The sequence below is a fragment of the Cryptotermes secundus genome, unplaced genomic scaffold (genome assembly GCF_002891405.2).
Source record: "Cryptotermes secundus unplaced genomic scaffold, Csec_1.0 scaffold374, whole genome shotgun sequence".
NCBI classification, from domain to species: Eukaryota; Metazoa; Arthropoda; class Insecta; order Blattodea; family Kalotermitidae; genus Cryptotermes; species Cryptotermes secundus.
The window spans coordinates 1179074-1191899 of record NW_019741302.1 but is presented as its reverse complement, the minus strand read 5'-3'; the positions used below and the strand labels follow the sequence as shown (position 1 = coordinate 1191899).

General features: G+C 39.6%; 1 protein-coding gene across 5 annotated transcripts in view; it reads left to right on the top strand.

The window, feature by feature from the left end:
* The window catches only part of LOC111872695 (phospholipid-transporting ATPase ID), a 242203-nt gene that overhangs the window by 221370 nt on the left and 8007 nt on the right, over positions 1–12826 (top strand). For all 5 annotated transcript variants that reach the window (XM_023866826.2, XM_023866825.2, XM_023866824.2 and 2 more), the window contains 4 exons: positions 3693–3832; positions 5760–6112; positions 7428–7653; positions 8736–8839. In XM_023866826.2, coding sequence (XP_023722594.1) covers positions 3693–3832; positions 5760–6112; positions 7428–7653; positions 8736–8839 — 823 coding nt within the window. The remainder of the gene's footprint in view (positions 1–3692; positions 3833–5759; positions 6113–7427; positions 7654–8735; positions 8840–12826) is intronic.

Genomic DNA, 12826 nt, shown 5'->3' with positions numbered 1-12826 from the left:
TTTCTAAGAAATGGGTGCTATGTACTGTGCGAAAGCAATCGATTTTGCAGGCATAAACTTTTGTACATCCCTCTTCTAAGAATTCCAATTGAATAGCCAGCTCAGGGCAATATGATATTATAAACACCAGCACATATCAGTCTCTGGTGTTTATAGCTTCGGAGCAAAGAAAACACATCATTCATAACAGAAACAGCTCGCAATAGCCACAGGAACGTTGCTGCAAGACAGGCATATGTAACGACGACTTAGCGCTCTTAAACGCGTGTGTCATTAAATACAGTCCTCCTGACAACAGGCCAGTGAAAAATCTAACAATCTACAGCAAAACCATCAATTATTATGGGCGTTATAACATACGTGTGCAGCTGGACGAAACATACACGTCGAACCCCCCCAGACGATTTAAATCCCTGACAAAACATACACGACGAACCACGGCAACGGGTTAATCATGATCAATTACAACAGCTCACAATAAATGACTGCCTAAGACTCGCTCCATTCTCATTCTAAGACTACTCCTCAGAGTCAAGTCAGAGTTACTTTACTATTGGCAGTGTACCACCATTGAGTTCACCCTAGCAACAAGCCCCTTGAGACATATGGCCAGAATTTTTTTTCAACTGAACACTTGTGGTCATAATTCTCTAATGAGAAGATGGGTCTGTCGTTTACAATTGCTGCTGGCATTCACCAGCCAGCTATTCTCATGTCCGAGTCCCGCGGGACTCCAATCCACATTTTATTCTCAGATTTGAGATCTACAAATTAACACACTGCTCAGTGAAATACCAAATTCTTGAGAATATTAGAAAACCACACTAATGCACTAGCAGTGAACCTACTAGACAGTAGCAAAATTACACATAGACTGAGAAGATACACCATCCTAACTCTACCAAACAAACAAACAAACCAAACAAATTATTTATAACTCTTATTTCCATTCTGTCCTGTCCTATGGCTTGATATTCTGGGGTAATTCAGCTTCTGCTGAAAAGCTTTTTGGGTTCATNTATGGTAGGGGCGTGTCCCACATGGCGGTGAAGGTCTTTAATGCACTCCCTTATAATCTTAAAGAAATTGCTTCCATACCTAATCAATTTAAAGTCAAATTGAAGGACTTTTTGAGTAATAATTCCTTCTACACCCTTGATGAATTTTTTAATAGATGATTTTATTTTGCTAAAGTAATTATTAATTGTTCACTTATTATTACAATTAACATAACAAAATATATAAAGGGCCTTGGCAGAAATATGATTGCTTATTATATACTAATTGTTATTTTGAAATGTAATTATATTTATTTATGTATTCTTGAATTTATTTCTATAACTTGTTTTTCTATGTTTTTATTGTATCTATGTTAAGATTCAAACTTGACTATTTCCACATCTCATGGAACTTGTTTCTATATGGATTTATGGAAATGAAATAAATGAATGAATGAAACCTGAGTGAAACCCAAATGCAAGAATTAAAATGATACCTAAGTGAACAAGAAAGAAGTATATGAGTTATGCCACTGGGCATAACTCATTCACAAGCCAGTACTTATTGAACATATGCCTTTATTGCAGATTCTGCAGGTTATGTATAATAAATGTGTGGAAAAAATATAGGTGTGGCAATTCTGTCAGACAGTAGGAAGGCATGCTTACATGCATTCAGATTAATCACAATTGTAACATGGACATTTGTTATGTGGTGACCTGGCACCTATCTGTACAATCTGTGGTATGGCTTTTAGTGTTTTACAGTATTGTGGTGACATGCCAACATTATGACAGTGATCACTTGTACAAATTATTGCAGACATGTTACCCTTAGAGAGAGGGGGGGGACAGTGCATGCACGTGCGTTTGGGGGAGTGCCGGTGGGTGGGTGTATACATACACTTTTTCTCCATCATCCTTTTACTTCTTAGAAGTAAATATTCTTCTCAGCACCCTGTTCTGACACCCACAGTCTACTTGAGGCCAGTATGTTCATTCACATTGGCAGGGTGCTGTCCAAGCAAAACATCAGGACTGTGGGCTGAAGAAAATGCCCACATTTCTTCAACATGTGAAGGATGACTTAGCTCTAGAAGACTCTGGGCATGTGCAGCATCCTGTGAATGTGAGATGATCTGCAGTCGACAGACTGAACATTCCATTGACACCAGGATCAAAGCGCACCATCTACATACCTGTGTATATAATCTGCAGAAGTCAGCCAAAGCAGAATACAACAGAAACTGGAATCACCACATCCTGCTGTATGACACCTAGGCATGTGGATTAGAAGACTTCCATCATGTGTAATATTTGGAGTGTATGATGCAGTGAGGCTGTTAAAAGAGTTCCTATGTTTTAAATCCATGAGGACTAGTACAGACAGACTGAGAAGATTAGTGTGGAGTGATTGTAAATTGTGTAAATCAACAACAGTATTATAATAATTTGTAGTTATGACCTGTAAGTATCCAATACATCCAATTACCGACCCAAACCCATGTCTTTAGTCACTGTGTGACACGTGAGAGTATGTTAGAACTCATTTCTGCAGCAGTGAAGTGGCATTTTGAAATCAGTCCACAACAAACCAGTATAAAGCAGCATGCCAGAGCCAGCCAGAATTGCATGACTTACAGAGTCGTGAGGGAGTAAAATATGATCATGACTCCCATGGTGCTCGGAACTAAGAATGACTGCTGCTGAGTGCTGAGGGCCAACAGCAATTTACCTGAGCTGGCCTGTCAAGCCAGATGTGGTCTGAAGGCTCCTAGAGCTGTCAGTAAGATATGGTCATGAGTCCTGTGGGGCTTGGAACCGAGAATGACTGTGCTGGCGAGAGCCATCAGCAATTTAGCAGTCAGTCAGAAAAATATGGTCATGAGTCCTATGTGACTAAAGCCAGCAGCAGATGACCAGACCAGCAGAGCTGGTGACAACAGGATGCATTAGGGAGAATCCATATTTGATCCTATATCCTAGCAGCAAGTGGATTATGACAGAAGTACTGAATACCAGAAAAATATAGTAATCATTTGTACACAGGGAGAATAAATGACAATAAATCCAATTGTACTAATCTGAATCCCATGTGACAGTGTTAATCTTAACCTTATTAATTTTTGGACTTCTCATTTGATTTATATCCATCAACAAGTAACTGTGGAAGCTCACAAACCCACACACACACACAGAACATAGATAAGGGTGTTGGAGGAGAATATTTGGTTGTACAAGAGAGCACATAACAGGAGGCTGGAGAAAATTGCATATACAAACTTTGAGTCAGAATGCTTGAGGGAAGTGACCTCTCAGAAGACATGGAATGGAGGGTAGGATAATATGATGATGAATCTTAACAAAATGAAGAAGTATTAAGAGCGTAGCCAGGATTCATCTGGCTCAGAATTGGGACCATGCTCATTTATTGTATATATGATAATTAACTTTCAGTTTTCATAAAGTGTGTGGAATTTTTTGAGCAACTGAATGACTAAATAGGTGCTCCAGAAGGATTCTGCTCTATGGAGTTAGTTAATAATATCTGGTACATGAGAAAGTATGAACTTTGAGTTGTTATGGATATGATAAAATGGCTTAATTTATTTTTCATGTCCAGTCATTGCAACTGTATATTGAATGTGTTATTTCAATCACACACATTCAAATTGACTGTTTTTCTATTTACAGTGAGTCTGAATACCAACGGGGCCTCAGTGTAGAAGAATCAGACACCACTGGAGGATTTGCCATTGTTATTAATGGACACTCTCTTGTCCACGCATTACATCCACAGATGGAGAAACTGTTCCTTGAGGTGTCTAGCCAATGTGAGTATTCCAGCACTTCTTATTTTCAGAAGCATTTTTGTAACAAGTCATTTTGCATGATGATGTTACACTCTTTACAGTCATTGGCATAGTCAGGGAATTATGTCCACAGCGAAATGAAATCAGAGAGGTTCTTGAAAGTTCAGTATTGCCGATTTACTTAACATTTCATCAGTATGTGTGATTCTTGCTTTTCTGAGAGGAAGGTTCATGCAAGGACCAACTTTCTTTTAGGGCTTACTGAGTCTCTGAATTCTTTCCATTTTCTGGTGTTCTGAAGAGTACATTTCAGAAACTGGTTATATTTTGGTCATTAGGCGATGTGACAGGGAGCCACCTGCTAAGTTGGATCTGTTAAAAAGTGCTGATATCAGTCACTGGTCTGATGATGAAGATGCAGTGATTAAGATAGCTTTTTCTGATAGACCAAACAAGGTGACTGAGATTAGCGCTTTCTGACTGATCCCATTGTTTCACCTGGGGATGGAAACTTCCAGTTTCTGGAAAATATGTTCTTTCAGAATACTAGATGATAGACAAAATCTAGAAACTCAGTAATCCAAAATGTGATATACCATTCACAGAACCCTTTAGAACTGATAACATACAACCACTATTGATCTTCCTTTAGGAAATTTAAACGGTTGGTAATTGAATTAGCCAAGACCCTTAAGTATGTAATTTTTGTCATCAGATTTTAGTTTTCCTCAGTTTAAGGTTTTACCTCACTTAATTCTCCGTTTCAAGGATCAGTAATGACTCCCGTTTATGATCTTTTTCCAAATAATGTTAAAGTGACTGGTTCCAAGAGAAACCTTAAACAGCAGTTCCACTATAATCATTTCTCTTGTACCTCTGTTAACAAATTTTATGTAATTTATGTATCCTTGGTTTCATATTCAAGGTGGTATCGGAAAGTTCCTGGACTGTTACTGTTGTAACTACCTCAGTGAAAGAAGACAAGAAGGGAGCCCAAGTTCACACTTCTGCAGGCTAATTAAATCAGTCTTCCATGTGACACCCTGCTGTCAACACGCGTTGTTTTTACACGAGTGCTTTTTTTGACTTACTGTTTTGTTTTGTCTGTGATGGATGGCAAAATTGAGCACCATATCTGCATCAAGTTTTGCATGAAGCTCGGTAAATCCCTGCTGAAACTTGAAATGCTTTATGAGGCTTTTGGAGAACATTTTTTTAAGCTGGACAGCGGTTTCTGAATGGCATTCACGTTTCAAGGCCAGTCGAATGTCAGCTGAAGATAACGTTCAGAGCAACCAAGCACCAGTAAAACAACAGAAAATGTTGAAAAAATCTGAGAACTCATCCATGAAGACTGTCGCAAAACAGTCCTTGAGCTCACAGATACCATTGGGATCAGTTAACGGAGTTTCCCAAGAGATCTTAACAGAAAATTTGAACATGCACAGCATTGCTCCTTCATCACGACAACACGCCCGCCCACATATCCCTGAAAAACACAGAGTTTGTGACTAACAGGAACATGGTTGTCATTCCCCAACCTCCCTACTTACCAGACTTAGCCCCCTGTGATTTTGCTTAGTTTCCCAATTTGAAAATTAAACTGAAGGGACAGTGTTTTGAAACTGTCTGACATCCAGAGGGAATAAATAGCAAGCAGTACTCAACAGCATTAAGGAAAATGACTTCCAGTATGCTTTCTAAGCATGGAAGAAATGATGGGATTGCTGTATACGTTCCCAAGGAGACTATTTTGAAGAAAATGGCAGCCACAATTGAACAAGTTAAGCCAGCATTTCTCTTTGACCTAGTCCTGGAACTTTCTGATACACCTCATAAAACAGTAGTTCAGCTAGAGAATGGCACCTTGTCACTGATCTTAGTTGCAGATGTTATGCCTATGGAAATGAAGTTTCTTGTTTTATTACTTATCTATTTAAATTTTCAGGCAAGTCTGTTATCTGCTGTCGAGTAACACCACTACAGAAGGCAATGGTAGTAGAACTGATTAAGAAGAACAAGAAGGCAGTGACATTAGCTATTGGAGATGGAGCTAATGATGTTTCCATGATCAAAGCAGCACACATAGGAGTTGGTATCAGTGGGCAGGAAGGCATGCAGGCTGTCCTGGCATCAGACTACTCCATTGCCCAGTTTAGGTTCCTGGAGCGCCTGCTGCTGGTACATGGGCGTTGGTCATATTACCGCATGTGCAAGTTCCTGCGTTACTTTTTCTACAAGAACTTTGCCTTCACACTGTGCCACTTCTGGTTTGCTTTCTTCTGTGGTTTCAGTGCTCAGGTAAATGTCACGTTTACAATATATTTACATGCATTTTCCAGCACAAATAATATGATAAAAGAAGTAAACAGTGTGTAGATGGTCACTGTTTTTTTTCTGGGATATGACACAGTATAGTCATGTTGGTGTATATCTCCTAGTGTTTTGGAGGGATCCTCTGCCTCAATCTTCAGGCTAGAAGAGTAATAAACTGTCAGAACCTCAGATCTCACAAGGAAATGCTGCATACAGAGCAGAGCAGTAATTTGCTACTGGCCTTTCCAAAACAGTCGTTCTTAATTGTGGACCCTGTCAGGACTCATGACCAAGCTTTTGTTCTTTGAAAGACCTCTGACATGTTCTGAAATGGGACCTCCTCTTCTACAAGAGGAGAGTTCTGACAATCACTACTGTTGAATACCACATACTCCAGTCACTCCTGCATGTGTGTTAGTGTCTGTAAGTAAAATTTGCTGTGAGGCTTTAGTGTTAAATCAATCCCAAAAATTGTTAAGAATGGTATTTTATTTTCATGTGTAACCTTTTTATTTCATCACAGTTTAACTTCCCCTTGAAGAGGAATAGAATCTTCATTAATATTTCTGTGTTTCATCCGGGCCTTGGAGTTAGTAAATTTCTGCTTCTACTTTTTACCAGCTGCATGATTACCTAGCTTTTCAGCGCACAGAATAACTTTTCTTTTGAATGCGGCATCATGTGTAAAATACACCTCAGTGATAAAATGTAAGGCAATGACTGAACTGAAAGTTGGGGTTTGACTCACAATTAAATGTGGGGGTGGGATGATGTGGCTTGATGGTTCACTATGAATGTGTTTAGATAAGGTTATTTCCAGGCTACCCCATGGAAAGTTTGCAAAGTGGTGAATACTTATTCAAATTTGAGATGCGCCTCAGTTTTTCAGTGGGAAAAAATGTGAAAAAGTCTGTCTTATATTCAGAGTAATATGATATGTGTCAGGTTTTGAAGCATGAAGTGTCTGATCCACCATTCTCAGTAGAACATATGTAAGGGAATATGTGTGCAGAGACATTTTTGTGTAATTAGTTCACATTTGAAAGAAAACGTGTTGGGACGGAACTATGGTAAGTGAGATGAAACAGAATATTGATGTTATACACATGTGTTATCATGTTCTCTCACTTATCTGTCTGCTGTAACTGTCTTTGTCAATAATTGAGTCTTTTGAATTTTTAAAGCTGATTATGTCTGGGCATACAGTAGGTACATTTGAATATACAGTTAGACTATAAAGAAGCTGTTCAAAGATATATACCAACTTTATTTCAGTTTTCCAGGTTTGTCTTTGTTACAGACAGTATTCGATCCAATGTTCATATCTGTGTACAACCTGTTCTACACATCATTGCCGGTCCTAGCACTGGGTATCTTTGACCAGGATGTGAGTGACCGGTATAGTTTATGTTATCCAAAGCTCTACACACCTGGTCATTGTAACCTGTTGTTCAACAAGCGAGAGTTCCTGCGCAGTGCACTTCATGGGTTCTTCACATCCTGTGTGCTCTTCCTCATACCATATGGTAAGTTGCAGTTGCCCCATTTCATTTCATCACTTATCGAAGATTTTCTCTTCCTAACACATTCAGTATTGGGGCGCATAACACAGGTTGACCAAGAATAACTGTGCATCAGGTGTGCATATATACAGGGAGGCTCTTGGTGGTTTTGCTGAGGTGCAGCCTTACAAGTATTTGTGATCACTGCATCATCTGCAGAAATAGTGAGTGAGCAGCAGGGTCACAGAGTGAAGGTTACTGGTCAGCTTGCAGTATCCGCATTCTGTCTCTCTCAGCAGTTGTATCCACAGAAAACACAGGGCCTGTATTTTTCCCCATACTCAGAACATACCAAGCACCAACATTTACATCATGGAGCGGAACATCATGTATAAGAAGTGAATTTTTAGTCCTTAATATATGTTGTTTTGTGTGTTCATGTGTCCAAATAAAACAAAACCTCACCTAAAGAAAAGATGATAACTTCTGACACTTCGTAGCTGACTTATGCTTCATGGAGTATTCATGTAAGGCACTCAGTTTTCTGATGAAAACTTACCTTTCTCCATCACAAAGGGAACCTGCAGACTTGTTGAATCCATTACTTTGTGAAACCACACTTGTGTCCACATGATGTACCAATTTCTGTAGCACCAGCACCAAAAAGTATGTTGAAGCACAGGAAATCCATGTCTTCTACACAAAGGTTCACTCTGATATTGGTGTTTGATGAGCTGTAAAAGTGAGGAGAGTTGTGTGCTCTGTGTTATGCAGAGGGAAGCAATTCTGAGATATACTTGTATGCAAGATAGATACTGCAAGTGGGCCAGTAACATTCACCCATTGTTGTTGCTGCAGCTGAAGAAGTAGCAAAAGCGACAACTGATGCACTGGTGTTGAAAGGCTGCATCCCTGTATAACCACCAGATAGTGTCCATTTGTATGCTGAGCTATATTATGTGTGTGTATTTATCTGCATGGGTGCGTGTGTGTAAGCACCATAATAGTAGAAGGAATCCAGCTCTATTTCACCATTTTTTGATAGAATTAAAAAGTGATCTTTCCAGGTTTCCCTTCCTCTTGTAACGTATTTGTCTCTTCAACAGGTACATACAAAGATGGACTGTCTCCTGCAGGTCATGTTCTCTCAGATCACATGCTGCTGGGCAGTGTGTTTGCTACAATACTGGTTATTGTTGTCACAGCACAGGTTAGTTTTCATCACATTCAATCAGTATTTGTTACTTTGCCCTTTAAGTCTGTAACCGTACGCATCCTTCACGGAAAGTCTTATTTGTTTGTAAGTAACGGTTAAGTTTAGCTGTAGAAATGAGATGCCCCGGAGGGATCATGGTCCTCTGAACTGGCCTTTTGTTGCGAGGGACAGAAGGGAGGTTGGTGAGTCCATTGCATTCAAGGGGGAGTAGGTATACCTTCCCTTGTCCGTGCCTGTGGGGGTGGAGGACCTGTGGATCGAAGCTTCGAGAACGTTCGAGAAGGTGTGCAGACCGGAAGGGATCCGTGTATTTGGTCATGAAAACCTCCCAGTGGAAAGTTCGAGATGGCTAAGAACGTGGTTTCTGGAAGCAGCAGTGGGGGTAAGGAGGGAGTTAGTGAGTGGAAGCCGGGGAGTCAGGGAGTAGAAGCCAGGTAGTGAGGGTGTTCCTGTAGAACCTGTGCTAGGGGGTTAACCGATCGAGCCTGCATCCAAAAAACGACGTAAGCGAGCCAACACCCGTGTACCCCTGAGATATAAGACTCATTCTGCTGAATTTAGTCGAGGCATACACCGCGTCGAAGTAAAGCGTGTGGGGACGGGTGTAAGTCTTGTTCAAAGTTTGTGAAAGTTTGGAAATTCTGTTGCCTTATTGCGTGGATAATACAGTTATGAGATCGGAGAGAACTCCAAAGCATACAAAGTTTCTGTATGTTAACTACATTTTCACATGACTGTATTTTCAGATTTTAAACAAATTACTCCATGGAGTGGAGTCGTTCTTGAGAACATAACAGTCAAGAACTTTTTAATCTTTTATTGAAGCTAAACATTTATTACCTTATACTAAACAGCCTACTGCTAGACTCATTCCTGAGCTAGATGAATTCAATCCACCCTGTTTAATTCCATTTTAATATTATTTTCCCACCAATGTCTAGGTCTTGCAGTTTGTCTCTTCCCTTCAGGTTTTCTCACAAAACTTTTTATGGATTTCTCTCATCCCTTGTATGCTACATATCACACCCTCATCCCTTCGTTTTGATCATCCAAGTAATGTATTTGGTGATGAGTATCATTTATGAAGTCCCTCATTAGACAGTTTTCTCCACCCTCCTGCTGCTCCCTCTGTCTGTTCTCAAACACCTGAATCTACAAAACAGCGTGTGAAATCACACAGTTTTCTTTTCTTTTTTCACATTTTTGGGTAGAAAGACAAAAAGATTCTTTAACATTCAGATATTTGATGGATTATATGTAGGTTGACTTGAAAGGATTCTGATGATGGTGTATGCTGTACATAACTATTAGGCTTATTTTGGACTCTATCCATCATCTGGTATATATAAGACAAAAAAAAACCATAATGTTTCAGAGACTGGATCTGTATCCAAAATGTTGTGGTTTCTTGTCTTATATACAGTGTGTCCAGGGTATGTTAGGATTGTGTTCATTAAAAATACAAGACGTGAATTTTTTTCAAAATTTCACTCTTTTTATTCAAAATAGTCTCCTTCTGAATCAATACATAGCTGGAATCAATTGAAAAGTTTTTGAAAACAGTCACTGTACTCTTTTTTGGAATCGCATTTAAAACTGCGGTACATTCCCTTTGGATGTCCTGGATGGTGTCGTGACAGTCTCCTTTCATCACCAACTTAACTTTTGGGAACAACCAGAAATCTTCTGGAGCCAAATCTGTGCAAATACGGAGGATGATCAAGGACTGTGATCCCTTTTCTGCCCGAAAAATTGCACACGATCTTCGATTTGTGGGGTGGGGCATTGTTGTGGAGGAGCGACCAGGAACCTTGCTCTTGATGTTCAGGTCGAATTCGAAGAATTCTCACCCACCAACGATTGAGGACTCCGAGATAATAATCAGAATTCACTGTTTGACCTTCTGGCAGAAATTCCTATCAAAGAAAATTGTTAGCAGTGTCTTTATTCGACTCTTTTGCATGCTCACTTTCTTTAGGCTCAACCATGCTGCACTCTGCCACTTTGTGAGAGGCTCATATTGAAAACACCATGTCTCGTCACCAGTAACAATTGTTTTTGTAAATTTTGTATCACTTTGGGTCGACCATAACATGTCTTTGCAATATTCCACTCTGTCATGTTTTTCATCGCCTGGCAGCGCATGCGGTACAAACAGCACACAGACCTTCCGTTTGCCCAAATCCTTGGTCAAAATTTGATGCACAGTACTTTCTGGTATTTCCAAAAGCTCCTCAATGAGTCTTGCAGAAACACATCTTTCTGATGCAAGGATTTCGGTCACTTTTTTCACACTCACTTCAGTACGACTTGTTCTCAGCTTTGATATACGTGGAGCGTCTTCAATGCCCTCCCTGCCGTCACCATCGACAAATGTTCGAGCGACACAAACAATCACTACCGTACACTCTTTTCTTCATTTCGTATGCTTCTCCGGCTGTTTTGCCTAACTTCAAACAAAATTTGATGTTGGCTCTCTGTTCAACTGCCATTTTCCGACGAGCGTTAGAACAGTACTGTTATATTCAAGGTCAGAACACATGATGCAGCGATGCTTGCGCTTTGAAATTATAGACAGTCACAGCTGAAACTTCAAGAATCTTAATGCCACAGCTCGCCAACAGATGGAATTGCAGGGCAAATTTAAAAAAAAATGAGTCCTAACGGATCCTGGACACATCGTGTATACCAGACGATGGATGGAGTCCAAAATAAGCCTAATAGTTCTGTATATGTAGGTTGTTTGAATGTTTACTGAAAGGCAGAAAGTTATATTTTTACACACAGTTTTAATTTTTTTGTGAACTTAATCCACCGGCACAGCATTTGATAATTATTTTGCTGATCAACACGTACACTGTGTCTAGAATTATACATGCCATTTGACCATGTCTTAGGCTGTTTCAAATCATTTCACATCTTCGCATTCTATTTCTCTAAGATCCTGTACATGAGTTAAGCCAGCAGTCACAGCATTTGGTTCAAACAGTCATTTAGCAGTTTGCAATCAGCATGCAGTAATTTATGTGCCTGACATAAACAGAATGAGCCACTACACAGCTGAATTGATAAGTGCGCAGTTCATGTGTCAGGTGCTTATGTTTGTTTATAATCAGTCAGCTGTGAGCATTTGTGGTGTTCATGGTGAACCATGATGAGATATAATATTGAACAATGTGTATTTGTTGACAGTTTTATATGAAGGAAGAAGTCACAAGACAAATACATTCAGAAATTTCATTGGCAGTATGTGTTGTCAGATATAGCCAGCAAATTATGTTTTTTTTCAGTTTATAGAGGTAATGGCAGGAACTGGATCCTTGCATGAGACTTGAATTGAGTCCAAAAAGTCAGTTGTCTCAAGAAACTGGCGTCTCTAAAGCATTTATTCTTCAAGAAACAGAAATCTTAATGTTTCATCTGTAGAAGATACTGGTGGTGCACCATTTTATGCGAGTTTTATCAGTGGGAAAGTTTGAAACAGAAAGTTCATAGAAACAACATGTACACTTTGTAGGACTTGCAGATTGAAATTTTGAATGTTATTTTAGAAATCACATAAGCTGAACTTCATTACTCATCATCATCATCATCATCAGTAATCTGTCAAGACGACAGGTCCACAGTCTCTTTCAAAACAATTCCTCCACTTAATGCGATCTACAGCTTTCTCCTTCAAATGACAGTATCCTCTTCTGTCCCCAAGGTCATCCAGCATCTTCTTACGTCTTCTTCCTCGTCTTCTTGTCACTTCTATCCGCCCATCTATCTTTCCTTCGATAGCTTCTTTTAGAAGGCAGTTTCTGCGTAAAACATGACCAATCCAATTAGCCTTCCGTTTTCTTATTTCATGTAGGATATTCCTCTGCTCACTGACTCTAATTAACACTTCTTCATTTCTCACATAATCGGTCCAACTGATCTTCTCCATTCTTCTCCAACACCACATTTCGAAACTTTCCAGATGTTTCTGATCTACTG